This window comes from Annulohypoxylon maeteangense, assembly GCF_022496945.1.
Source record: "Annulohypoxylon maeteangense strain CBS 123835 unplaced genomic scaffold GGS22scaffold_12, whole genome shotgun sequence".
Classification (NCBI taxonomy): Eukaryota; Fungi; Ascomycota; class Sordariomycetes; order Xylariales; family Hypoxylaceae; genus Annulohypoxylon; species Annulohypoxylon maeteangense.
In genome coordinates, this window is record NW_025953259.1 from 671,702 (window position 1) to 695,731 (window position 24,030).

At 46.8% G+C, this 24,030-nt stretch overlaps 9 protein-coding genes across 9 annotated transcripts; 6 read left to right on the top strand and 3 right to left on the bottom strand.

The window, feature by feature from the left end:
- Positions 1-180: 180 nt before the first annotated feature.
- On the top strand, positions 181-2,559 carry GGS22DRAFT_31857 (heterokaryon incompatibility protein-domain-containing protein). Its single transcript, XM_047966800.1, has 2 exons — positions 181-477; positions 534-2,559. Exon 2 carries the CDS (start codon positions 535-537, stop codon positions 2,506-2,508), a length of 1,974 nt encoding a protein of 657 aa, XP_047817341.1. The 5' UTR covers positions 181-477; position 534; the 3' UTR covers positions 2,509-2,559.
- A 265-nt stretch (positions 2,560-2,824) lies between these two features.
- On the top strand, positions 2,825-5,244 carry GGS22DRAFT_167176 (uncharacterized protein). The gene is made up of 3 exons (XM_047961955.1): positions 2,825-3,873; positions 3,923-4,411; positions 4,636-5,244. The coding sequence occupies exons 1-3, from the start codon at positions 2,854-2,856 to the stop codon at positions 5,086-5,088; spliced, it is 1,962 nt and encodes a 653-aa protein (XP_047817342.1). The 5' UTR covers positions 2,825-2,853; the 3' UTR covers positions 5,089-5,244.
- Positions 5,245-5,489: 245 nt separating this feature from the next.
- GGS22DRAFT_190168 (uncharacterized protein) lies at positions 5,490-6,391 on the bottom strand (the record flags this gene model as incomplete). Its single annotated transcript, XM_047964942.1, has 2 exons — positions 5,490-6,281; positions 6,335-6,391. 2 exons carry the CDS (start codon positions 6,389-6,391, stop codon positions 5,490-5,492), a joined length of 849 nt encoding a protein of 282 aa, XP_047817343.1.
- A 1,722-nt stretch (positions 6,392-8,113) lies between these two features.
- On the top strand, positions 8,114-9,324 carry GGS22DRAFT_31878 (Isochorismatase hydrolase). The gene is made up of 3 exons (XM_047966802.1): positions 8,114-8,444; positions 8,508-8,820; positions 8,894-9,324. The coding sequence occupies exons 1-3, from the start codon at positions 8,355-8,357 to the stop codon at positions 9,202-9,204; spliced, it is 714 nt and encodes a 237-aa protein (XP_047817344.1). The 5' UTR covers positions 8,114-8,354; the 3' UTR covers positions 9,205-9,324.
- Positions 9,293-10,575, bottom strand: GGS22DRAFT_31873 (acyl-CoA N-acyltransferase). The gene is made up of 2 exons (XM_047966801.1): positions 9,439-10,575; positions 9,293-9,374 (listed from the first exon to the last, which is right to left on the bottom strand). Exon 1 carries the CDS (start codon positions 10,015-10,017, stop codon positions 9,445-9,447), a length of 573 nt encoding a protein of 190 aa, XP_047817345.1. The 5' UTR covers positions 10,018-10,575; the 3' UTR covers positions 9,293-9,374; positions 9,439-9,444.
- A 615-nt stretch (positions 10,576-11,190) lies between these two features.
- On the top strand, positions 11,191-14,816 carry GGS22DRAFT_31881 (glycosyltransferase family 1 protein). The gene has a single exon (XM_047966803.1). It carries the CDS (start codon positions 11,333-11,335, stop codon positions 14,702-14,704), a length of 3,372 nt encoding a protein of 1,123 aa, XP_047817346.1. The 5' UTR covers positions 11,191-11,332; the 3' UTR covers positions 14,705-14,816.
- Positions 14,817-17,161: 2,345 nt separating this feature from the next.
- GGS22DRAFT_167183 (uncharacterized protein) lies at positions 17,162-19,140 on the top strand. The gene is made up of 3 exons (XM_047961956.1): positions 17,162-17,184; positions 17,240-18,276; positions 18,339-19,140. The coding sequence occupies exons 2-3, from the start codon at positions 17,801-17,803 to the stop codon at positions 19,042-19,044; spliced, it is 1,182 nt and encodes a 393-aa protein (XP_047817347.1). The 5' UTR covers positions 17,162-17,184; positions 17,240-17,800; the 3' UTR covers positions 19,045-19,140.
- A 601-nt stretch (positions 19,141-19,741) lies between these two features.
- Positions 19,742-20,659, top strand: GGS22DRAFT_190173 (uncharacterized protein; the record flags this gene model as incomplete). Its single annotated transcript, XM_047964943.1, has 1 exon — positions 19,742-20,659. The coding sequence occupies one exon, from the start codon at positions 19,742-19,744 to the stop codon at positions 20,657-20,659; it is 918 nt and encodes a 305-aa protein (XP_047817348.1).
- A 412-nt stretch (positions 20,660-21,071) lies between these two features.
- Positions 21,072-23,959, bottom strand: GGS22DRAFT_167184 (uncharacterized protein). Its single transcript, XM_047961957.1, has 2 exons — positions 23,228-23,959; positions 21,072-23,161 (listed from the first exon to the last, which is right to left on the bottom strand). Exons 1-2 carry the CDS (start codon positions 23,392-23,394, stop codon positions 21,256-21,258), a joined length of 2,073 nt encoding a protein of 690 aa, XP_047817349.1. The 5' UTR covers positions 23,395-23,959; the 3' UTR covers positions 21,072-21,255.
- Positions 23,960-24,030: the final 71 nt, after the last annotated feature.

Here is a 24,030-nt window from a genome sequence, read left to right on the forward strand (position 1 = left end):
TGATTAGCTCGTCAGAGGAGGTCAATAGTCTCAATAGTTTGCATACAAATGATGACGAGGTGGTGTACCTATTGAATGGCTGATTTCAAAATTTATTTGAAGCTATTCTTGACCTTGTCGGCCCGTCGGAGTTATGAATAGCATCACAAGTCAACAGCTCAATAGCTTTCAAGGCTATTAGCTGACGGAGGCGCACTAATTATAGGGAGTTTTAGTAGCACCTGTAAATTGCGGGGCGCTCCTTGTCGGGTCACTAGAATCCCCTGTAAATACGATGGCTTTTAGGGTTTTATGCGCTATAAGAACAAAAACGTCCATGAATTTGATTGGCTAAAAGATAACCTGTGGTAAAGTTGTTAAAAATGGAGTCTCCTGGCCAGCAAAGCCACTAACATCTCCCACCCCGGGTCGTGCCTCCTTTACCTGGCAGCCTGGACCGGGGTGCCGGGATGGTGAAGCGGGGATCGTCATAATCCCATACTATGTAAGATAATTTTGAGCGGATGATAATTGTCCAGGTGCGTAGAACTCACAATGGATCCAGATCTTTCGGGCCAACACGATATATATCGCGGTCGACCTCTCATGCGAGGCGTTGGCCAGTTTCGCATTCTAATCCTCCACCCAACTACAGAGAATTCTCCTAATACTAAACTTCGCGGAACTCTTCTCGTTTCAGCTCTCGAACGGGAGAGAAATAACTTCGAAGCGCTGTCGTATGTATGGGGAAGCCCAGACTTGCGAACAACCACCATTTTGATTGATGACATCCCATTTGAAATCACCACTCACTTGGCCGCCTTCCTCTGCCACCTTCGACGGGTAAACGAGTACGCACGCGTCTGGGTTGATCGGATATGTATCAACCAAAGTGATTGCGACGAAAAGTCAGACCAGGTCGCACTTATGGGTGATATTTATCAGTCGTGTAGACTTGTTAATGTCTGGCTGCCGGACCCAGCCGAGACAACAAGGCATCGTGATAGGAAGACAGCTAACTTGGGAGGACTGCTGTCTTTACTTTCTGGTGAACATTTCCACGACATACCAGGGTTTGGAGTAGACGAAACCACCGGAAATCGGACTTTCGAAGAAACGGAGGATTTCTGTGCTGTCTGGGACGATTTCCTTTTGCTGGCAGAGAGCCCTTGGTGGACTAGAGGATGGACCGTGCAAGAAGCTTTTTTACCACCGACAGTTCGATTTCTCCATAACGCTGCAGACCCATGCGATATCTCACTCATCCATCAAGCGATGGGACGCACAAGTTATTTTGACGACATTAGAAAGCCCTGTTGTGCGGAAGCTCTAGACATATTCCCAAAGAAAAAGTATAAAGCTGTGTGGGATTTATTTCACCATGTCCGAAAATTGTCACATCGTCGGGATGTTTATTTGAATCCACGTTCTGCAGACGGAAGGGATTTCTTTTATATCGTCGTTTCTACATTCGCAGCACGCCAATGTCAACAAGGTAGAGACCGCATATACTCGCTTTGGAGCGCGACCGGAAAAGTTTATAGGAGTCACATACCCGATTATAAAATTCCCGAGGAAGAAGTCTACACCTCGGTTTTCAAGAGTATGCTGCGCGAGTCGCAGAGCCATCTTAACATCATCTTCAGCTCTGGGATGGATTTTCGCGTATTTCAAGGATTGAATTTTGGACCTAGCACAGACGGAGTCAATAAAAGGCCTACATGGGTCCCAGACTTTTCCCAAAGCTGGAGTGAACGGGTTGCCGAGGCAAACTTGGATAGACTTGCGATTTCAAGAATGTATCGAGCATCAGGCTGGTCAAGGGGCCGAGTCAAAATCAAAGGGGATGAGCTTCGCCTAAAAGGGTTCCTCATAGATCGGGTCCAAGTAGTCGGCCCAGTAATGATAGACCCTCATGACTCTATATCCGCAAAGAGGACATTGTCGCAGTGGAAGGTTATGATACAAGAATGGGCTGCCGCTCAGAAGCTAACCGTCCAAACCTGTTACAGGCAACTATCCGCGACTATCTGTGGACAGGTATGTGGCGAGTTCGTAACAGATGAAAAACGAGCCCTCTTGAAGCGCGAGTTTATCCTATCTGAGATGGGTAAGACGAATATAGTCAGGCTGTTGATAGAGCTTGCGTTTCAGCAAATGGCTTGGGCCGAGCATTGGCGACCATTCAGACCAGACGAGGATTGCCCAAAACGGGACGAATTGGATGGGTTTTTCGAGAGTGGAGATCTGGATCGCCTAACCCATGTAGCCTATCGTAACGGCGTGGTGGCTTCATTATTCCACCGAGCTCTTTACTTGACGGAAAATGGACGAATGGGCCTTTGTGTGCCACAGGCAATGGCGGGAGATGAGATATGGGGTGTGTATGGGTCTAAGGTGCCGTTCACATTCAGGTCGTTGAAAGGCGTAGATGGATATATGAGGTATAATATGATTGGTGATTGCTATTTATATGATGCTATGATGGGAATGCTCGTTCGAAGTGGTATTGAGGTTAGGTTGGTGTAAGTTGTTGTCGCGGATAGGTAGTCCTCAACTTCACCTAGTACCATGGATTATTAGTGAGAGGTAGGTAGGGAAGTACCTATTATAATATGAACTGTGACATTTTAGCTATTACGGGATTGAAAGAACTTGGAATGCTGTAGACGGGTTTTATGATTTAAAATGGCAGCCACATTCAATGTCACGGGTTCCTCCCAGCTTAGGTAATCAAGCCACCATCGGACGTCGGGCAAAGCAAGCCGCATGGCGTAAAATAAGCCTATCTCGTCAGAAGCACCTACCTAGTAGGATATTTCTAGTGCGGTAGTACCTTAATTATCTCAAAATCTTAGCTCATCATCGAAACCAATGTGTTATCAATTAATTGAAAGGTACAGCGCTTGCCGATGCCTTTATTACCTGCACGCCGTAGACCGTTGTCCAGATTTTGGACAGCCTGGTCATGATATCTCCACTCGTACCATATTAATAGGTTATGCCTGCATAAAGCATACTCCGGCACCCTGGATACTATCACAAGCTGGTGGCGTTGTCTCTGCTAGGCCTGCCCCTACATCGGAAATACTGCAAAGACCAACGGACAATAAGTCTGAAGAAGTTCACAATGATAAGTTCAATCTCGATAGTTCGGGTGTGGATAATTTGGCTCAGCCTGACGAGCAAAGTTTACTTTGGGAGAACAACCACGAATCAGAATTAGAGTCGGGATCGGATTCATCTGAATTATGGGATAATGAAAGCAACGCATCGGCATCTTCGATGTCAACTGTAGATCCTGATGTCGTCTCCATGGCATTTCAAAGGTTAGCCAATTATGGTAATCTGAGATGGTTTTGGTCAAAGGTCATCATTCGGAGTGGGTCCATGAAAAGGGGTTGCCACACTGTCGAACGTTTCCTGCGCCGGTACGCAGACGACTTGGGGACATGGGCGGATAACCCTATAAATAATCAACACATGTCTTATGCGGATAGACGAGTTAGGGTTTCAGCTTGCCGCTTCATTCGCAGGTCCCGATTCAACTTAGCCGAGCGGATATGTCAGATGCATTGCGATCGCACATCCACCTCCGAATCCCGACTTGAGAAGGACTCGGAGTACGGCTTTCTGTTGGACATAACCGAGCGAGAAGAAGAAGAGGAACCTGATGAACCTAACTTCGCTTACAGTCTCGCCGAGGATTTCCTCTTCGAAACAGAGCCGATTCGCAAGCTTGAATTAAATATTTACACCTTCCTTCAATCTTCAGATGCCCAAACTCTCCCCACCACCATTCGTGGCACAGCCGAACAGTACCTGGATAGATTTCTTAGCTATCTCCAGAAACCTAGTCTATCGAAAGGGAACAGGAGGCTCTCGTGGACATGTGTATGCATTCACTTTTAAACAGAGGGGAATTTTGCTAATGGTACGATAGAAATGCGGTCGGATTATTCGTGATAATTATACAGAGCTCCAACCGGGGGCATTGGATCGTTTACAAGAATTACTCCAACAGTATGGCAAAATCCCAGAAACTGCGGCACTTAATGATGCGGGAAATGCGCCCAATTCCAATCCATCTGCGAAGGCAGGGTCATTTCCAAGATTCTCGTGGCAACAATTGAAAGCCGGCCTCTCAAATAAGAACAAGTCTCATAAACTACCACATCAGCACCAAGATAAGGGCACATACTCTAAGTTCGGTACATGCTCAAAATCATCTATATCTGGTCCGATGAGCCACATGTTCGTCTTGATGTGCATTCCATTCCGACGATGGGGTACGAAACTCCAACAAGAAGATATTTGCGATATCAAATCAGACCAACAGTTCTTCCGGGCCCTCAATTTTTTCTATCGCACCGAACGGGGCCGGAGCAATTGGGCGAGACCAAAAAGAGTCATATCTATCAACTTTGTTCAGGTAATACACTGATATATCTTCCTTTTACAATCGTTGGCCTGGTCGCTGGTTAGTCGAGTGGCTGACTAGTGGAACTTAAATGCCTTCATGTATTGACAAAGTATGCCACCACCCAAGTAAAGTCAGGAAGGAGGAGTAAGTATGAAGATAGCATACAAGGAAAGACTACTGGGATTGAGTTTACAATTGAAACTTCGTTTCAACACTAATATATAATCACTTAGTTCGAAGTCTTCCGCAGCCATCTCGTCGACGTTAAACCTGGTGATTCCATCCCGCCCCTTGGGCAGCCAGGCTCCGACTACATATTTGAGCCAGTCGACAGCCTTCCACCTATAGGTTCCAACATGCTTATGCACCTCCTCTCCCACCCCGAAGATGCCGACAGTCTACCCGTCCTATACAGTCGCATTCCTAAGAAGTTGCGGCTGAAACTCGAAGCCTGTCCCATCAAGGGTAGTTCGATTGGCTGGGGAGTGCAATTTGTCGAGGGGCTGGACTGGTCCATTTTGTTCAGATACGGTTGTATTGGATTCGCAATATGCTTAGTTGCGGCAATAAGCTGGGCGGTACCGAGGAATGATGTGCAAGGTGGCTTTGCCATTGCGGGATTTATGGTGGCCTTTTGTATGTTTTGCGTGGGAGTTATTGGGCACGAAAGTAAAGTTGAGTCTTAATGTATAGCACTATGTGTGCTAGGGTTGGTAGGTACTCTGTATTTGATAGCTTAGGTAGATCTGGGGTGCTGGTATTTATTATTGAAGCTATCGTTGTTGAGTAGCCAGTCGATAAGCTAACAACATCTCAAGTCAGGAAGTCAAAGGTAAGGAGGGTAGATAGTTTGCGGGAGGCGGGTATGAGCTAACCTATAACAACAATCCATGGATTGGTGCTAATAAGTCGCTATGGAAACTAATACTTGAAACAATTATTACTACAAGTAATCAAAAAAAGAACATGTCTCCTCCGATACGACCAAAGATCTTCCATAGCTCCTGAGTACTCCGATCCATGTATTGAAACCACTATTAATTATAACCCCAACCATCAATCCAATTCGAACTCCCAAGACAATCCATCAAAAGTCATACTCCACGACACCAAACTCGATCTTCAGAAATTCCTTGATCGCAAGCTTGATGTAAGGGGTGAATATTGTGAATGATTCAGGGATGCGTCCTTCAATTTGAACAAGATCTTGTATTGCGATTTTTCGGGTGACCAATACGTTCGGATTAGATTCATCTTCTCCGATGATGGCGGTATCTTTAGAATCCCAAGCTGCGAACCGGTCGAGAAGGTTGATGGTGTTTTCAGTGGTATCACCATCAATCCGATAACTCCAATCGCGAAACATCTCGTTCGTAGGCGAGTCCAAAAGTGGTAGGTTTAATTCGATTTTTCCATTCGCTATATCACGAAAACCGTTATACCATTGAGAGGTCTCACGCAATGAAATCGTCTCCGTCTCAAGAATACTAGAGAGCGGAGAATGTTCCGGGATATATTGCGGTCGACAGTAGATGTGTAGATACCGTTCGAAGTGAATCATTCGGTAGTTCTCCAACCCGATGCAGTACGCTCCACGTACCTCATAGCGTCCGAGGTTCGACCGGACACCCTTATATCCGCGGTGCCTCATCGTAGGGCTTCGTGTTTTTTCCATCCTCCAATGGAATCTCGATATCGGGTTCTTGGAAGGTCTCAGCATCTCTGGGTAGAATAGATCGTCTTCCAGAGTAAGAGCGGCTAGTTTCTTGGTTAACGAAGGGACGTCGACGACGTCCTCCTGGTACGGAGACATCTGGTAATATGGATGGGTTTGAGTTTCGATATAGGTCACGGGTGAGCTGAGCGTATAATTGGAATGCTGATGTTTGATAGGTAACCAAATATGAATATGTTGAGCAATTAGTCAAATACGTAGATATTTAAGTCTGGCAAGATAGAAAAACGATGGTTCAGTGTGTCGTAGGACATCTTCACCAACTACAGATGATATGTCTGGTAATATGAGATCCAAAAAGGTACGTTTCTCCGATGTCCCTTCTCTAATAACATTTTGTCTAGATGCCGTGACAGAATAGAACAATGTGTAAGTCGGGCAAGAGGAGACACGATATATTATGGCTGAACTTTATTTCTATTACATTTCTAAACTATAATGAACCTATCGTAGTTGCCATATTTCTTAACATGTTTAGATATATAATGAAATCGTCGCTGGTTCTGTTTTATGACAGAGGATATAACGTATTCTGAAAGAAGTCATGAGTGCCTATTTTACCTACATAAGAGAAATTAACGATTTTTTATATCCATCAACCCTTTTCGTAACAGCTATCAACTTTGGAATATAAAGAATATCTACTGTCATGATTGACGTTAAAATTTACACTACAGATGCCAGAACGTGAAGTTCTATGCGCTAATGGAATATTAGGAAAAGAGAGGGCAAGACGACCTCCCTATTTTGCTAGGAACCTGCTCTCGGCATACTTTTTGGTGAAAGGCACTTAAGTACTTTAGTGCAAGTAAACATAACTGTAATGCAATAATTACTTACTTTTCCCATTGAGTTAAGATTAGGACGCAGGTTAAGTGAATCACTTTATTGTTTAAGTTTATGTGAGGCCCGTAGTCGCAACGCCCGTCATCTTGTCATATCATTTTACTAGATGCAAGTAGAACTTAATATTATACTGCATTAGTGAATATATGACTTGAACGTATTGGCTTAATAAGCAAAACTTGCTGGTTTAATGAATTCTGATGATGTTTTATTAGATTAAACAAGTAACCAACTGAGATAGGCGGATGTTGATTTGTTAAATCCACTAGTCTCGCTATAATTATAAGGCAATTCTTCCCTTAAGTTCCCAGTAGCATCTCTTTTTAGTGGATTTCTTGCTTACCTCAGCAAGGGTTCAGGTTGGATATTCATTAATGCAGTATGACAGCACACTCTACTTGCATCAAAATGATTTGACAGAATGGTGGACGTTTTCACGGCATGACAACATGGAATATCCGATATCTGATCTGCGAATTTAATCGATTGTTCAAATTTTCTAAAGCTGTGTACGGCTGATTTTCGTGTAGGTTAAGATAGCCATTTTGACTATGTTGATGCTATTTGCTAGGGTCGTGAAGCTTTACCTGTTCTGTATAGGGCTTACCTGCACGCAAGTGCATATCAATCTTGGTATACAATTTAATAATCATTTGATTATCATCACAAATTCCTAGTTATGATTTGGTATATAGTACACCTAGTTACGCACGTTAATAAGCGACTTGCATGTAAGTAAGCTAGATCTGGGGACCCGCCGTCCTTGACTGCCCTTTTCAATTGCTGACAGCTAGAAGTCTCTAGAAAGGCGCTAAGAGCTGCAAGATCGGATCGCAACCCCTATATTATGGGGCCGTGATAGTATTTAGTCACGATCTGTCACGATGACTACTCACCTTAGTTCAGTCACCTCGCATAAGCCTCAAATGCGAAAACAGACGGCTCTTCGAACCTATAAGCACTTTTTGGCAGTTTGGCAATATGCATTCTGTATGATAGCCTAATAACATCACGCCCGTCATGGCCGCCTTGTGACCACCCCCTGAAGTACTAATTAGCGCTACCGCCTTGCATCGCCGAGAGGCGAAACTTTGAACCCAGATGCTGTTTACTAAGGGAGAAGACTTCGATGACAACGATGACAAAGGAGATGCGGAGGCGAAGATCTCAATCTCAATCTCAAGTTCGTGTGCCGATATACGCCATGTTGATATGTTGTGGTGTATAAAATCGTGATGATGTTCATGAAATCAGATACGTCTCACAGACTCAACAGCCATTCCTCGAGTTCATAGCTTTTGAAACAAGTTTGGCGCTTAGTAGTTATTTAGATTAACTTCCTAGTTTCTACATCTCAGCTCACAATCCAAGATGAAGTTCGGTCAGTTCTCTGCGGTGCCGCTGGTGCTAGGCGGCCTTGCCAATGCTTTCACTTACGAAAGACTCAACAAGAACGATACTGTAAGTGTGCCTCCTCGAGGCAGTCATGAAGCTTTTCGTTAAGCTGACCTAACTGCTCTAAAGCTGCTCCTCATTCTCGACATGCAGGAGGGACTCTTCGGCCTGGCCCGTGATTATGACCATACCGTCTTTCGGAACGCCTTGTACGCTCACGCCGCTCTTGGCAAGGCGTTCGATTTACCAGTAGTGATGACTTCCTCGTCCCAGTCCGGTCCTAACGGCCCGCTTCCAAACGAATTCCTCGAATGGTATCCGAATGCACCCCTTATTCAGCGCCAAGGCGAAGTAGATGCTTGGGATAACCCCGAGTTTAGGGAGGCTGTCATCGCGGCCAACAAGTCCCAGATCATTATCGGAGGGATCACTACCGACGTCTGTGAGTCGAGGCTTTTATTCTCTTATCGTCTTTCTCCGCAATCAATTTATTTCTAATTATTTGAATCCTCTAGGTACGGCATTCTTAGCGCTCTCTTTGCGCGAAGCCGGATACACTGTCTTCGCAAACCACGAGGCGTCGGGCACCACCAGTGTGGACATCCGGGAGAACGCGAATGAGCGCATGAGGGCTGCTGGCGTCCAAATCCTTTCGTATTTTGCCATCTTGTGCGAGCTTATGCGCGACTGGCGGAATGTGCCCGGCGCAGAGCAGTTGTTCCCTGTCCTCGATCAATACTATCCAGCTTACGGCATGGTCGCTAGAGCCCACAGAGCTGCTGTCAATAATGGGACTGTCCTCCCAGGTGAGGATATCCTGCCTTAAAAATAGGTACTTAAGGAGGTTGGAGGATGAATGGTAATTGAAAAGGCTTTGCCTGTTGCTGTCGGCACTGGTGAGAGGGCTAGCAGAGAGGCTTAGAGGGGGAGGCGCAGCGCTCGAGAGGCGGAAAACTTATTGCAATTTTCGATTCTTACGCTCATTCAAGGTTTTACCTCCAATTGAGTGATTTATGTTAACCTATAGTCTATTCAGTAGCTTAGGGAAAATTCTGCTTACGCGGGCTTATTCTAGTCGCCCAACCTCCTCTTTGAGCAAGCCGAACATATGTAGATCCATCACCTTACCCTTCTTACATATGGCTTTCCTCCTTACACCTTCCTTAGTATACCCCACGCGCTCTAATACCTTCATGCTCCCGTCGTTCCCTTCGAACACGACGGCCTCTAGCCTGAGAAGATCCGGAAATTCTTTGAAGGCCCAAATGGAAAACCCTTTGAGAGCACTCGTCGCAATGCCTTTACCCCACTGGTTCGTCGCGACCCAGTAACCGACCTCCCAAGTGCGATACTCGGTATCGTCTCGGGGACTAAGCCCAATACCACCCGCGAAGGTGCCATCTGGAGCGATGATAGCAAAGTTTACCATTGGATCGGCTTTGGTAGAGAAGTCAACCCAGAATTTGGCGTGTTCAAGCGTATATGGGTAGGGAAAGCGATTGCGCATGTACTGTGAGATTTCCGGGTGATTCGCTGCTTCTGCCGCCGCCGGGATATCGCCGGGTGTGTATGCGCGTATATAGCATTTGTCCGTCTTTACTATAGGCGTGGGTTCTGACTGAGTGGTCGCAGACGCCATTTTGTTTTAGTCTTTCAGTGGTTGCGTTTCAGGGGACTTTCAGTGGTGTTTAGTGAAATAAAAGCTTGGAGGTGCGCTAATAGATCTCAAAGACTCTGATGTGGGACGCGAATATGGGAATTTGTCAATTGACCAGCGATAGCGAAAATTCAAGATATGAATGAAAAGATGAGAAATATTCAAGTCTTGTGTTATTTTGCTGCATAGAAGAAAGATGATAAGAATTTTCAGCTCCGGCGTGACTCATTCCTAATGCAGGAAAGGTCATTTCGACAGCATATCTGACAAGCCTCCGCCAACATCTGGCAGGCTCTGAGAAGCTTTATATTCGCCCGTATTGGTCGCTGCTATCTTCGCAAGGCAACACATGGAGGGGATTGGTGTCGCACAGCAATTAGCGGAAAGACCTTTAAACTACCTACCTACCAAGACTTTTTCAATTGAATAATACCTATTTCCCCTTTTCTTTTCTTTTCTTTTCTTTTTCATAAAAAATGAGGCTAATTACGAAGAATACGATAGCTGGGAGAAAGAAATATTAAATTTTTGGAACTGATTATTGAAAATGAGTGTCGAAGCTGCGAAGACCAGATTTGAAACGCAGCATAGAACATGTTTTGTGTGGCTACATAGTAGTTGTGGCTAATATCGCGTAGTGGCTGAGCCCCATCATTAACCGCCCGGGCAATTCCGTCCGCTAATGTAACTCCAGGCAAGGATCTAAGATGTAGGTGGGTGGTGCCCTGACATGTGGCGTCAGTAATGCGCGTTCGGGTAGTGCCAGTGATGTCACAACTTCAATTAAACCTCCCATTAGCGTCGGCATCAAGTTTCTAGCCAATTCATTCTTCGTACACCATATGCAACACTGCATGCCTACTTCTACATTTGTTTGGTCATCAAGCATGGACCCGATCGTGCCTCTTAAAAGGCGTAGACCAGAGCCTTTGGCTTCGGGTCTAAACCTACAACATATAAATCCCATACATTTGAACAACCTTAACCTCGACTAAAACCTGACACACGTGTGCCGGGTAACAACACATCAGCGTCACTCAAACCACAGCACTGTTCTCTACCTACCTACCTAGTACCTATCACACATGTCTCATCTCTCTCAACATAGGCCTCCCGTTTCCGCCTTTCGAAAATTTTAGTCTCTCTATTCTGACAGAAAATCGTGGACGGGGTCCTACAGCTATGAACTCGGATAGCTGGAATTAATCTGTGCGTTGATACCACGGTTGTATTGGTGGGCTCTCCCGTGACGGTACCTCTCAGCGTGCCTGTGCTTCCTTGAGGGGTCTAGGTGACCATGCATCCTATCGAACTTGACAAGCCGTCGAAAGCGCCAATAGACGCTGGGGGAGCCGGACAGTCTCGACTCCACGTACACGATGTGGAACGAGACGGGCGCCGCGGAACTATCTTCCAGGACGAGCAAGGCAATTTGGCATTTCCCAGTTACGTCCCTCCAGATGTCGAACAACCTTCTTCACGCTCGAGAGCTACTTCGGAAGGGATCCAAGATCATAGTAACACACTTGATCCAGCTAAAGGCCCTAAAAAGACCAAGTCTGATCCTGTCGTCGGACCGCTCCCCAAACTAGCAAAGTCTTCTTCATACGCCCATCGCCGAAATACACGTCGGCCATCGACATTCTCCCCATTTCCTCTTATGAGACGTGCTAGAACAAATCTCTCGATATTTGATGCAACACTACGAGGTGGTTGGAATAACGACGACAACGATAGCGATCATACCGATTCATCTCTTTCCTCGTCAGAAACAGAAGACAGTGGAGCAAATACTGACGATAATACGGGCCATCCAAAGGGACAGTCAAAGCGAAAACGTTCCTATGACAGGTTCCGACGTTTCCGAGTAGTAAATGAACTCTACCGCACGAAAGGTAAAGTGTCGAAGAGGGACGGTCGATTAAGCATCACAGTAAATGACACCAGTAGTACCGGATACCTAGCAAAAGCTCTTGGCACAGCCGTCAAAAAGATCGTGCCCCAGAAAATTGGCGAAAGCAAGATAGACGAGCGACCAACCCCCACACGGCTATCTTCCGCCACTACTACGACATCAGAAAAACGGAGGCGGCCGAAATTGAACATAGTCATTATGGTTATTGGCTCAAGGGGTGATGCGCAACCATTTTTAAAAATTGGCAAAGTCCTCAAAGAGGAATATGGTCACCGAGTCCGTATTGCTACGCATCCTGCATTTCGGGATTTTGTGGAGAAGGACTCAGGGTTAGAATTCTTCTCCATCGGTGGTGATCCATCGGAGCTGATGGCTTTCATGGTCAAAAACCCTGGCATGATCCCTACACTCGAGACAGTAAAAGCCGGCGACATTTGGAGGAGACGTGCTGCCATGGCCGAGATGTTCGACGGATTCTGGCGGGCTTGCATCAATGCAACCGACAACGAAAAAGATATCAATAACATCAAGATGATGGGAGAGAAGAATCCGTTTGTTGCGGACGCCATTATCGCGAATCCACCTAGCTTCGCTCACATTCATTGTGCGGAAGCCTTAGGAATTCCTTTGCATCTCATGTTTACCTTTCCTTACACGCCAACGCAGGCATTTCCTCATCCTCTAGCGAATATTAAGAAATCTAACGTGGATCCAGGATACGCCAATTTCATCTCTTATCCTATCGTTGACCTGGTGGTTTGGCAAGGACTTGGAGATCTTGTCAATAATTTCAGGGTGAAGACTTTAGGACTCGATCCAGTATCAACTCTTTGGGCCCCCGGCGCGACCTATCGTCTTCATGTCCCAGTAACATATTTATGGAGTCCTGGACTAGTACCTAAGCCTGCTGACTGGGGCGAGCAGATCGACATTTCGGGCTTCGTCTTCCTGGATCTTGCCTCCTCCTTTAAGCCCCCAAGGGATCTTATCAATTTCCTCGATAATGGCGAAATGCCAATTTATATTGGCTTTGGGTCCATCGTAGTTGATGATGCCGAAAGGTTCACCGAGATGATTTTTGACGCTGTTAGACAAGCTGGAGTCCGGGCTCTGGTGTCGAAAGGTTGGGGCGGCCTGGGCCAAGATTATATTCCCGAGCATATATATATGGTCGATAACATTCCTCACGATTGGCTCTTCCCGCGGGTTAAAGCTTGCGTTATTCACGGCGGCGCTGGCACTACAGCTATCGCACTCAAATGCGGCAAGCCAACCATGGTTGTGCCATTTTTTGGTGACCAATACTTCTGGGGCTCTATGGTCAGCAGTGCGGGGGCTGGACCAACACCAGTGCCATACAAGAAATTGACCGCAGAGACGTTGGCGGAAGGCATCCAGTTTTGCATGACCAGTGAAGCCCTTAAGGCAGCGCAAAGGATCTCCAAGTCTATTGAGGTTGAAGGCGATGGTGCTGAAAATGCGGTAAGGGCTTTCCACCACAATTTGACGCTATCTGGTGAAAGTTCAATGCGATGCTCCATCCTCGATAATCACGTCGCAGTCTGGAGGGTCGAGCGCACGAGCGTCAGGCTGAGTGCTCTAGCAGCCGATATTATCGTTAGCCACGGCTTGATTTCTTGGCGAAAGTTACGGCTCATGAGGCATAAGGAATTCAATGATTTTGAAGGTCCAGGTGAACCTATAACTGGAATTGTCGCTTCTCTGGTTGGAACAGTTGGCAATGCATTTGCTGGAATCGGTAGCGTTCCATACAGACTAGCGAGGACGTCAAACAAGAGAGCTGAAAATAGAAAGAATAAAGAGACGAAAGCGAGGCAAAGACAAGAAGCGCTAGCCGGAAACGCGGCTGAGTTTCCGTTCAAGAATGCTTCGAGCTCAACATCAACTACACCTGCATCACCCCCTCTTCAGCATTCCCATGAAGAGTACCTAAACGAGATAGAGGAAGGCGCGGAAAGAACAGGTCGAGCTCTAGCTCATGCCCCCGTTGATCTATTTCTAGCTCTAGCTCAAGGCTTCCACAATGCACCTCGCTTGTATGGTGATGACACCGTGAGACGTCCCATCCGTGTCACAGGAATACGATCAGGGCTGAAGGCGGCAGGCTATGAATTTATATATGGAATCTATGATGGATTCACCGGGCTTGTGCGATTACCCATTCGTGGTGCCAAAGAGGGCGGCATCAAGGGCGCAATCGCCGGTGTTGCTATGGGGCTTACAGGGTTCGTGCTTAAAGATATCTCGGCGTTGATCGGACCTATCGGATATACGTTGAAGGGCATCGCTAAGCAGTGCGAACGGGGGAAACAGCCTGTCAAGTACCTCCGCCGCGCACGAATCATTCAAGCACAGCGAGAATTCTCTACCCTAACTGAAACAGAGCGCAAGGTAATGCGTGAAGCTGTTCTTAAAGGATGGCGAGTTCTACGCGATTTGGCGGATTTAATAATGCTGGAAAGGGAGAAAAGGCAGTTCATGCCCCGCTTCAACAAGAAACAGAGCACACATACCAAGAACACCAAGTCGCTAGCTAAGTACGGCAAAGGACCAGCCTTTGAGAGTGTCGCAACCGCTGAGAGAGCCACCGAGGCTATCGTGCGCGGAGATAACATCGACGCTGTGCTTAAGAAGCGCGGGAAATCCATCGATATACGGAAAAGGTCTACGGATGGGGAAATTAGTCAAGAAGTTCGGACAGATTCTACCCACGACTCAGGAAGGACAAATTAATAAAGATACCCACGAATACCTAAGGAAACGGGATGATACGGCATCGGCGTTCTTTTGGATTAAGCATTGATGTCACGTAACCCTTTGTAGAGATCGCACCTGTATTTTCGCCTAAAGCATTAGCAATGACTTATAACGAGCATCATATACCCTTTGATACGAATACAAAATAGTATATCTGAGATTTCCATCTTAACAATGAATAAATTTCGAAAACATGCATGAATTAGGTATATTCCTCTTGGTTACATACATCCTATGATTACCTAATGTCACATTTCGTACTCGAGATTACGTAATATTTGTGCTTATGTAATTATATTCGATTATATAATAACTTATTCATCCAACCACGTACTAATCAAATGAATAAGCTTAGGTAAGCTCAGAAACGGCGAAGAGCAAAGCTTTCGTTTACAATTACGATGTTAAGCACTATATTTCAGCGCGAACTAGGGACCATTTCCAGTACCTTACCTTATTTTAAGGCCCAAATTACAGCATAGATATCACGGGTGTGTAGTTGGTACCTATCAACAATGCTTGCACTTGGAATTTACCTTAAACAAATTGAAATGGCGTGTAGAATTTTATATAAGAGTATTCGATCTAGGTTAGGGCTTAACTTCATGAGGTAGACATGTTACGCTTACTAGGCAGGATGGAATAAATGAAGGCTGAAGGTTGGTTATATTGTCCTCTAAATGCGTTGAACTAGAGCGCTAGATTAAGCCCTAAAGAAATAAACGGCGAAACGCACTACAGTAGATCACAGCGCTATCAATCGCTATATTCCCTACCTCCACAAGGTCTCGTACGTATGAATTTACTTAGACGGCAGGTTGCTTAGGTACTGTACATACCCTTAGATATGAGGTAGCACTTAGCAGCTTAGGCAACTGATCTATGTAATTGAGCACCTGTGAATGCATGCGTACTTATATACTTGGTTTTTTCGTATGACTCTAACGAAAAGCTAAGTAAAGAGACATTCCGTTTCACTCCCATGAAAGTAAGAAAATGGAAGAATAATATCCAACAGTGAAATGAAACCGCTATCAATAACGCGGCAATTCTTGGTTGCCCCGCAACAGATCGTATCTGCCTTCTCCTCATCGGCGGATACATATGATTATCTGAAAGAGACCTTCTTGAATTATACCCTTCATATATACCTAGGAAAGAGCTATTGTTTAATCGGTAGCAAGGACCCGGAGCCGGGCGGAAACTTAGGTAGGTGTGGACCTATCGCTGCCGCGAATTGCCTAAAGAGGAAACCGCTCATCTGGCAACCGGACCCCGCTGTCTTTAGGTACCTAGTAGGTAACATATTGCTGGTAAGTAAGTACTAAGAATAGGTGACAAATGTGTATATGTTGATATCGTCCATGGAAACTAGTTCCTAATAAGAGACTTGCCCTTGTAAGGTAGTAAGTGAATTTGGAAAATAATAAGATTTATTAGAAAATTTCAAGTTTTCCTAATGGTTTCACTACCTACCTAGACTTAATCGCTGATTACGCTATTAAGTGGAATTTACAGTAGGAGTGTAGCGCTGGGGTATATGTGGCGGGGCACGTAAGAGCCCTAGAGCTCTTGAGATTAGCGGCCTGTAATATCCACATTTATCAACGCCTCAGCGTACTCGACTGCTAAAGCAGTGATATATCTGGATTCTGCACTGCCAATTGATTCAAAAAGAGCGAGTTCTGTTGTTGGTAACCTTGGAAGCTTGCTTAGCAGATACGTAAGAGACTTACTGTATTTACCTCGTAGGTAAGTCGTATTTATAATAAAAGTTTATCCAGCCCAGACAATATTTTTTAAAAGAAATCTCCAAGATGTTGGATTATGTCCTAATCCTCAGTTATAACTCACATTCAGTGGCTGTAAAGGAAATGGTTAGGTACCTACCTATTGAGTTTTAGTTGTCATGACAGCACCTTTACTATGATTAGGGCTCCTGTCCTGTCTTTATTAGGTATAGATAGGTCCCTGAGGCCCTTAACAATGTTAGCATACCTAATGTTAATACTTAGCGTACCAAAGCGGAAGCGACCCACTACACTTGCCAAGTACTAGCTAAAATAGTAGGCTTAGCTATGACTTTACCCCCCCTACGCACAGCGCTATCCCGAAATCCGAGGACGTCGCACTCGTTTGATTGAGAAACGTCTTTTATGTCAAGAAGTTATATTATTTATCTGCTATAACAAGTTCGAAACAGTCTAGGTAGGTTGAGAGACAATATAAATCGAAAAGCCTCATATTTTCTTCTAGTAGTCGGTAGGGACCTAGGGAAGTGCCTGGTAGGGAGCCTTTCAGAGATCTTATGTAAGAGCGCCACCATTCTAAAATCTTGCGTGACCCGGGTGCCCGAGCAGCCCTGCCCTTCCCACCTACAAGTTTTCAGCTCACTGCTATAACTGTTTCATTCATACATCTTTCTTCCATCATCTCACCCCATAGGATGGCGAACGGTGCGCAACAGTAACTTTGATTCCACCAAGAAATTAACTAATCCCGCCTAATTAGCATCATACAGATATCGGAACTAGAAGAGGCATCGCTCGCGTTTTATTTCCCGAAAGCGCTAAGCAGAAACTTAACAGAAATCAGGATTTCGATATGCGAACCTGTGGCCCAGCAGAGGTCCAGATTCATTCCCACGTGGATATAGAAGAGGCTCACGATAGCCATGCTTTATTCACTCAGCCTCTAGACCCATTAGAGATGAGGTAGTATCGAAAGGTACCAGCGTAGTACCGAAGGAATTCGAGGGATTTGCCCTGACCATCAACACCCAATGGGAATCGGTTATTTTGCTCTAAGGAGAGCAACTCTCCTGAAGGGTTACATGGCTATCCAAAGCATACAAGCGTAGCTATATCCAGCTCCAAGCTCAGCTGATCTCCGCACAGAATCTGAGTCTGTTATCTTCGTTCCTCCACTCACCTTCTTCATCCATCTTTTGCTCATGTTTGTCGGGACGTTGTTTCAAACCTCGAGTTACTTGGTGATGTCTCTCGCCCCGATATCGCGCACAGCTTGGGTCCTCCGAAGTTGCCACATGTTATAGGATCCCGGAGGCAGACAATGACATTTAATACGGCCGCCAAGTCGCAGATATATGCTACCTGCCCGCACTCTGACGGAAAAGGCGCACCGGTATGTTGGGATTGTAGTGAGGAAAGCTGGGGAAGCCTGCCACCATTTGAAGATTTCGGGGAGACCAAGAAACTCAGGATCCTGAGCGGTAGGAGCCAGACTTTCGCACCAGAAGTACACCCACCTGCCGAGGGCATAGAACTCGGCACTCCCAATCCCCGATATAGCCAGCCCGGCTTGGAGGTCTTCACCGGGCCACAGATTGTGACTGCCGCAGATAAATACCCGAACATTATAGAAGAGAAGATCGTCGTCACACCAAACTCGGCTTCTCCTACTATATGGGGATTTCGGAGGAGAATATTCTGGCTTATCGTGATATGTGTGGCGTTGGCATTGCTCATGGGAGTGGCCGTTGGCGCCGCGGTTGGAATAACCCAAAAGAATAATTCTACCAAAGCATTGTCAGTAACCCATTTTGAGTTGAGGATTCATATAGGCAATATGCTAACTAAATTCATTCTAGGGCAACAACGTCGTCGTCCACAGAGACCAGTGTCCAAGTGAGCAGTACTTTCTCATCGCCGCCTGAAGTTATGACTGAGATTGTGTCGGCAATTACTTCGAGCCTCTCTATGAGCACAACGAATGATTTCATGGTTCAAAGTGTGTCTTCATCCTCAAAACTCGACACTTCAACAACAACTACCAGAACGGAAAGGTCATCGTCATCACCTACATCGTCACCTACATCCTCCCTACCAAGTTCCCCCACAACTCAAACTTCTAAGTCTGTAGAGAAAGTAACAATAATTTCTGTGCAAACTGCGTCGGCACCTACTACTAGTCCAGTCCAGTCCACGCCACCTCCAACTACTGTAACGGTCACCCCTACCACGAAGGCGAGCTCACAAACTACGACAAGTCCAACAGCGACCACTTCAAATGGTGATTGTCTAGGAGCCGACGGAAGCACATATACAGATCCAGGGACTGGCGCACGGTTCAGGATTGAATGCGACATCGCGCATCTGGGGAAAGACATTGAAAATTATAAAGCTCAGACGATGGAGGCTTGCGTATCGATGTGCGCTAGTGATTCAACATGCGTCGGCGCTATATGGTATAGTGCTGGCCCTCAGGGAACAGATCTCAATTACTGCTGGCTGAAAAACACCTTGGAAAACACTCTCAAGAGCACGAAGGATGCGCAATCAGTGGTGCGGTTATAAAAGAGCGTAACTCACTCGTCGAAGGGAGATCCACACGTTGGTCTTCCTACCTAACCTAATGCCTAATTGCTAGAGGCAGGAAATGAAGATATGCCTGTATTAAGTACATAATATTGTAATCATATAAAATTATTGACTACCTGTGTTGAAGTTTACAGTCACATCTTCCAAGATAGGCCAAGCTGTGTGTATATACACAACGTTCATATATAACTCTATGATCTACAAATCTGTGAGTTTCAATTCTTCGTGCCCGTGGGTTAAAAAATATTCGCTGATTGAAACCAATTATAATCATCAAGTCATAGGAAACTTTTAATTGAAGCCTATGAATTTGTTGGGATGATGGAGAGCATCTTTTTACAACAAAGGTCCTCGTCACAGCCAAACATCACCGGATTCTTGGTTAACAAATATAGAATTAGTTATAGCTAATTTTTAACTCTCTTCGTCAATAATAATTCGTTCATCCAGTGAATGTATCACGAGAGTAACATGATTCTCTTACTTTGAGATGTGACTGTATACACTGAATGTGTGAGTTGTCAAGCTGGACTGCGTAGCCATCACCATTCTTAAACATGATATAAACCCACCCATTCCCATTATTATTCTCCTCCTCATCAACATCAACCAGCCTTACGATTAACCATATTGCACATATCTACCCCTTAATCTTTAATTTCCCCAAAATTCAATGTCTTCCAACCCGAGCTCCCAGAGCCAGAACGACATCAAATTCACTATCCGTGTATCAATCGAGGAACCTTCCGAGCCCATGTCTCTCCCCTACGACGAAATGGACGTCGACAACGAATACGACTCCAGCAGCGTCCATTCCGCCGACGACAAGAGCCACGGCACAGAAGAATCCCAAACCTCGCGAACCCCTTCACCAGAAATCGACCCGGAAAGCTACGCGACCTGGGGCCGCGAGCACTTCGGCGAAGAATGGTATCGCCAGCGTAGTATCATGCTCAACGAGCGCAACATCTTCATGAGCCCGGACCCGGTGTACAAGCAACGACAAAGCGCGCTACGGATGCTGGAACGGCAAATCGAAGGACGCACCTTCATGCTCCCCCACGGCAGTGACGGTGAAACTCGTCTTCTACCCACCACCTCCTTCGCAACCGCATCTCCATCCCCAATGCGTCTCGACGACACCTCCCCCGACACCTCCACTGACACCGACACCGCAAGCGAGACCTCATCCTCCTCTTCCCCTTCCCCTCCCCCACCCTCCCCACACCAACGTCTCGAACACTACCGCCAGCGTCTACAATGGGACGATCTAGAATACCACATCGAAGCCGCGCTCCTCGAAGAATCCCTCATCGACCTAACGCGCAGCAAGCGCGACGACGCAGAGGGGGATAGGCGGCGGGAGTGGGAGCTCGAGGCGATGCACAGCATGCAGAAAGAATCGTGGGAGTACCAGCGGCAGAAACAGCGGTTCCGGCTCCGCGCGCTGGGATGGTCGCCTGAGCGGATCGAGGCGAAGGAGAGGGAGGATTGGGAATGGGTTGAGGAGGAGCGGAGGGGGGATGAGGAGAGGGAGGACGAGGTTTCGATTCCGTCGGAGGAGGATAGTGATGAGGATCGTATTTCTTAGGGGTGTTGTTTGGACTGGGTGATGAGGTTTTTAGTGTTTGGATTCGTTTAGATACCTAGGTAATCATGCTCAGCATTGCGAGTGCTGGCTAAATAATTCTTTTCTTTTTTCTTGTCTGGTTTCTTGGCAGATAATAGCACCGGGAATGGAACCGTTTTATATTACGAGTAGGTACCTAAACAAACATTCTAAAAGGCTGTAATAATCAGTTGTATAAATAGTTTCAAACATTGATGCGTTTTATCCGTCCTACCATACGAATCCGTAGACTCTCCCGGCTGTACTCGCTCAACGCTATGACTAGATTCAGGGGTCACTCCTATTCCGACCCAGCGCACCACTTCTCCCCACAAACTCCCACCCAACCACCCAAATCACAACACGCACACATACAATCAAAAACACATCACAATCCAGCACATAAAACATGTAAATATCTCATCACTGCATTATCCTTAATCTCTCTATTCATCAAACCTACCTAACCACCAAACCTCACCTCCCCCCATCATCAATACAGTACCACATTCATATCCATACCCAAGGCCAGAGCCAATACCTCAGTACCACCAAGCGTAACCCATCACCCCGTCACCTTAAGACCCCGGCCTACTAGGCAAAGGCCTCGGCCCCACAATCTGTCTCCTCCCAGCACCGATACCAGCACCGCCCTTATTCTGGCTATCGCCGCCAGTAAACCCGCTCCACTGGCTAACATCCCAGCGACCGCCGATACCACCACCAATCCCATCCACGCCATCTCCAGATCTCGCCGCTTTCGCCGTTTCCTGCTGTGCCTCTTCCCACTCGCGCTGTCTTTGTCGCTCCATTTCCATTTCCCTCTCAAGGAGGGACTTGCCCGCCCAGCCGGCGGCTTTGGTCTTGGCTTGAGACTCGGCTCTCCTGCGGTCTTCGGCGTCGCGCTCGGCTGTCGCGTCTAACTCGCGGGAGTACGTTTGTTGCGGAGGAGGCGGGGCAGGCGCTGGGTTGGTTGCCAGGTAGCGATCCGTGCGGCTGCTCCCGTTGGGGTTCGCGGATGGGACGGGTAAGGGTCGAGACGAAGGGTTGGGTCCCGGGCTTCCTGTTACCTGTTTCTTAACCCGGTCCGGAATGGGTAGAGGCCTATTCTCGCCAGTCCTTTGGGGCTTGACAGGTAGAGGGGGTAGTCTCTCTCCTGTACGATGTGTCTTGACCGGACCCGGCGCCGGCACTGATACGGGTACGGGAAGAGGTCGTGGCGGAGGTGGAGGTGCAAATACTTGCTCCTGTTCCTGTTCCCGTTCCCGCTCTCGCTCCCGATTCCACTGCGTGCTTAGGAACTGACGCTCATCTTTAGGTCGCCACGAGTCTTGCCGGCTAGGCGGTCTCTCCGGCTTTCCTGGTCGGCTGCGAGATCGCGCTCGGTTCTGTGACCGTCGCTGTCGCTCTTCCTCGTATTGTTGTTCGCGTTGCCTTGCTAATTCCAATTCTTCTTCGAGCTGTTTAATGCGATCACTATATCCACCCCCGCCACTCTTCTGTGGCGTAATACCCTGCTCAGCTTGGTATTGGCTGAGAAACTGCCCTTGTAATCTTGGAGACCGTGCAAGACGGCGCTCTTCGGCTAGTCTTGCTTCGGCATCCTCTTCTTCCCTCCGGCGTTTCTCTTCTGTTATCTTCCATTGCCGTTCTTCCTCCTCCCAGCGACGTTTTTCATCGTCTGCTTTGCGCTTCTCTTCCGCTCGTAGTCGCGTCGTTTCTTCTTCCCATCTCCGTTGTTCTGCTACCCGTGCTCGCTCCTCTTCAGCTTCCAGCTCCGCCTTACGGATACGTTCTTCTTCTTCTGATTGTAGTCTCTGGCGCTCGATCTCGGCTTCTTGCTCTTTGCGCCTACGCTCCTTTTCGGCGAAGCTAGGAACTTGGGGACTAGCGGTGGTGATTTGACGTCGGCCTCCAAATGATATACCCAAATTGCCTTGGCTTGCGCCACCCATGTATCCATACTGCGCAATATTCCATGCTGGGCTCGTAACACCTTCATGGTCTCTCTTGCTCCAGCTCGACACATTCGACCCTGCTCGCTCGCTGTTGGCTGTTGGGCTCTTTGTGGGGCTCCAACGTCCCGATCCTGAATCTCCGGTTCGTGAAGGAAGCATAGCCGAACGCGACCCATATGTAGATGAATTGTTGCTCACATTAGACACGCCCCGCGTTCTCGGTGTCGTTGGGCCTGTGCTCTGTGGGCTCATGGTGGACCCTCGTGCTCTGGGTCCGATAGGCGAGGGGAATGCGGCGGGATTGACAGAATGCGCGGCGCGGGAGAAAGCGCCGAGGCATTGAAGAACTTGGGCGGGGTCTTTTCGCTCGTAAAGATCGACGGTGAGAAACATATCGTGATCTTGTAGATTTAGAGGTGGGGATTGGCAGGCGCGGAGAAAATGCGAGATATTCTCCATTTGGATAAAGGGCATCGCTGACGTTTTGAATTTGACGCCGGGTGGACCGACCGCCAAGTTGATGAGTCTATAGCGATATCAATGTTAGCCAACCTACAAAATCGCGTGTTTATTTTCATTCGCTTGTACATACTTGCATAAGGCGACGCCATCTTTGAGACCATCGAGAAGATCATTAGATGGGAGTCTAGTTCCTAAGACGTTCTCGATCCACGATCTAGCTTCATTCGCAGCGGCTGGAGTGTATTTGTCAAGGCGCAACTGTCGCAAGTCCTTGTCTAAGGACGTCACTGATGCCATGATAATAGGTTCTCTTCGTACCGGTCGAATGCGCAGTTGGTGTCAATGCTGACTTTATTGGTCTCACGGACCAATGTCGATGATTATATACGTACGACGTGGCGGTATCCGATGTATGTATTTTGTTGGTACGGTAAGTAATTCGTACAGCAGGTCGCAATTCGTAATTTGTAATGGAGATTCGTAGATCGGAGATTTGTTGAATCTGTTGGCTGGAATGGAGTGTGTGAGTGGGATTAGATGAGACGACGTCACTGGTGAGGGTATTGGTATGTGAGTAGAAAGGCAGATCGCCCAGCGAAGATATTATTGGGAGCAATGATGTGATCCCTAATCCTACAAAGCATAGGAATTAATTTGCTAATAAATTCAGTGAAAAAGAAAGGGTATCAACTATTCCAGGTTGAATAAAAGTGAGAAGTGCGATTTAACGCAGTCTATGTAGATACAAGATTAAGGAATATGGAAATGCCTTGAATGGGTTCAATGTTCTTTACCCTTCGAATAAGAACTTGAATTGAACCTGGAACCTTGGAAGATGACAGACAGGGCTCACCCCCACCACCGATTAAATGCTGGAATAGTGAAAGAGTGGAATAGAGGAGGGTGGGTGACGTTGATTGGGTTTATGTAAAT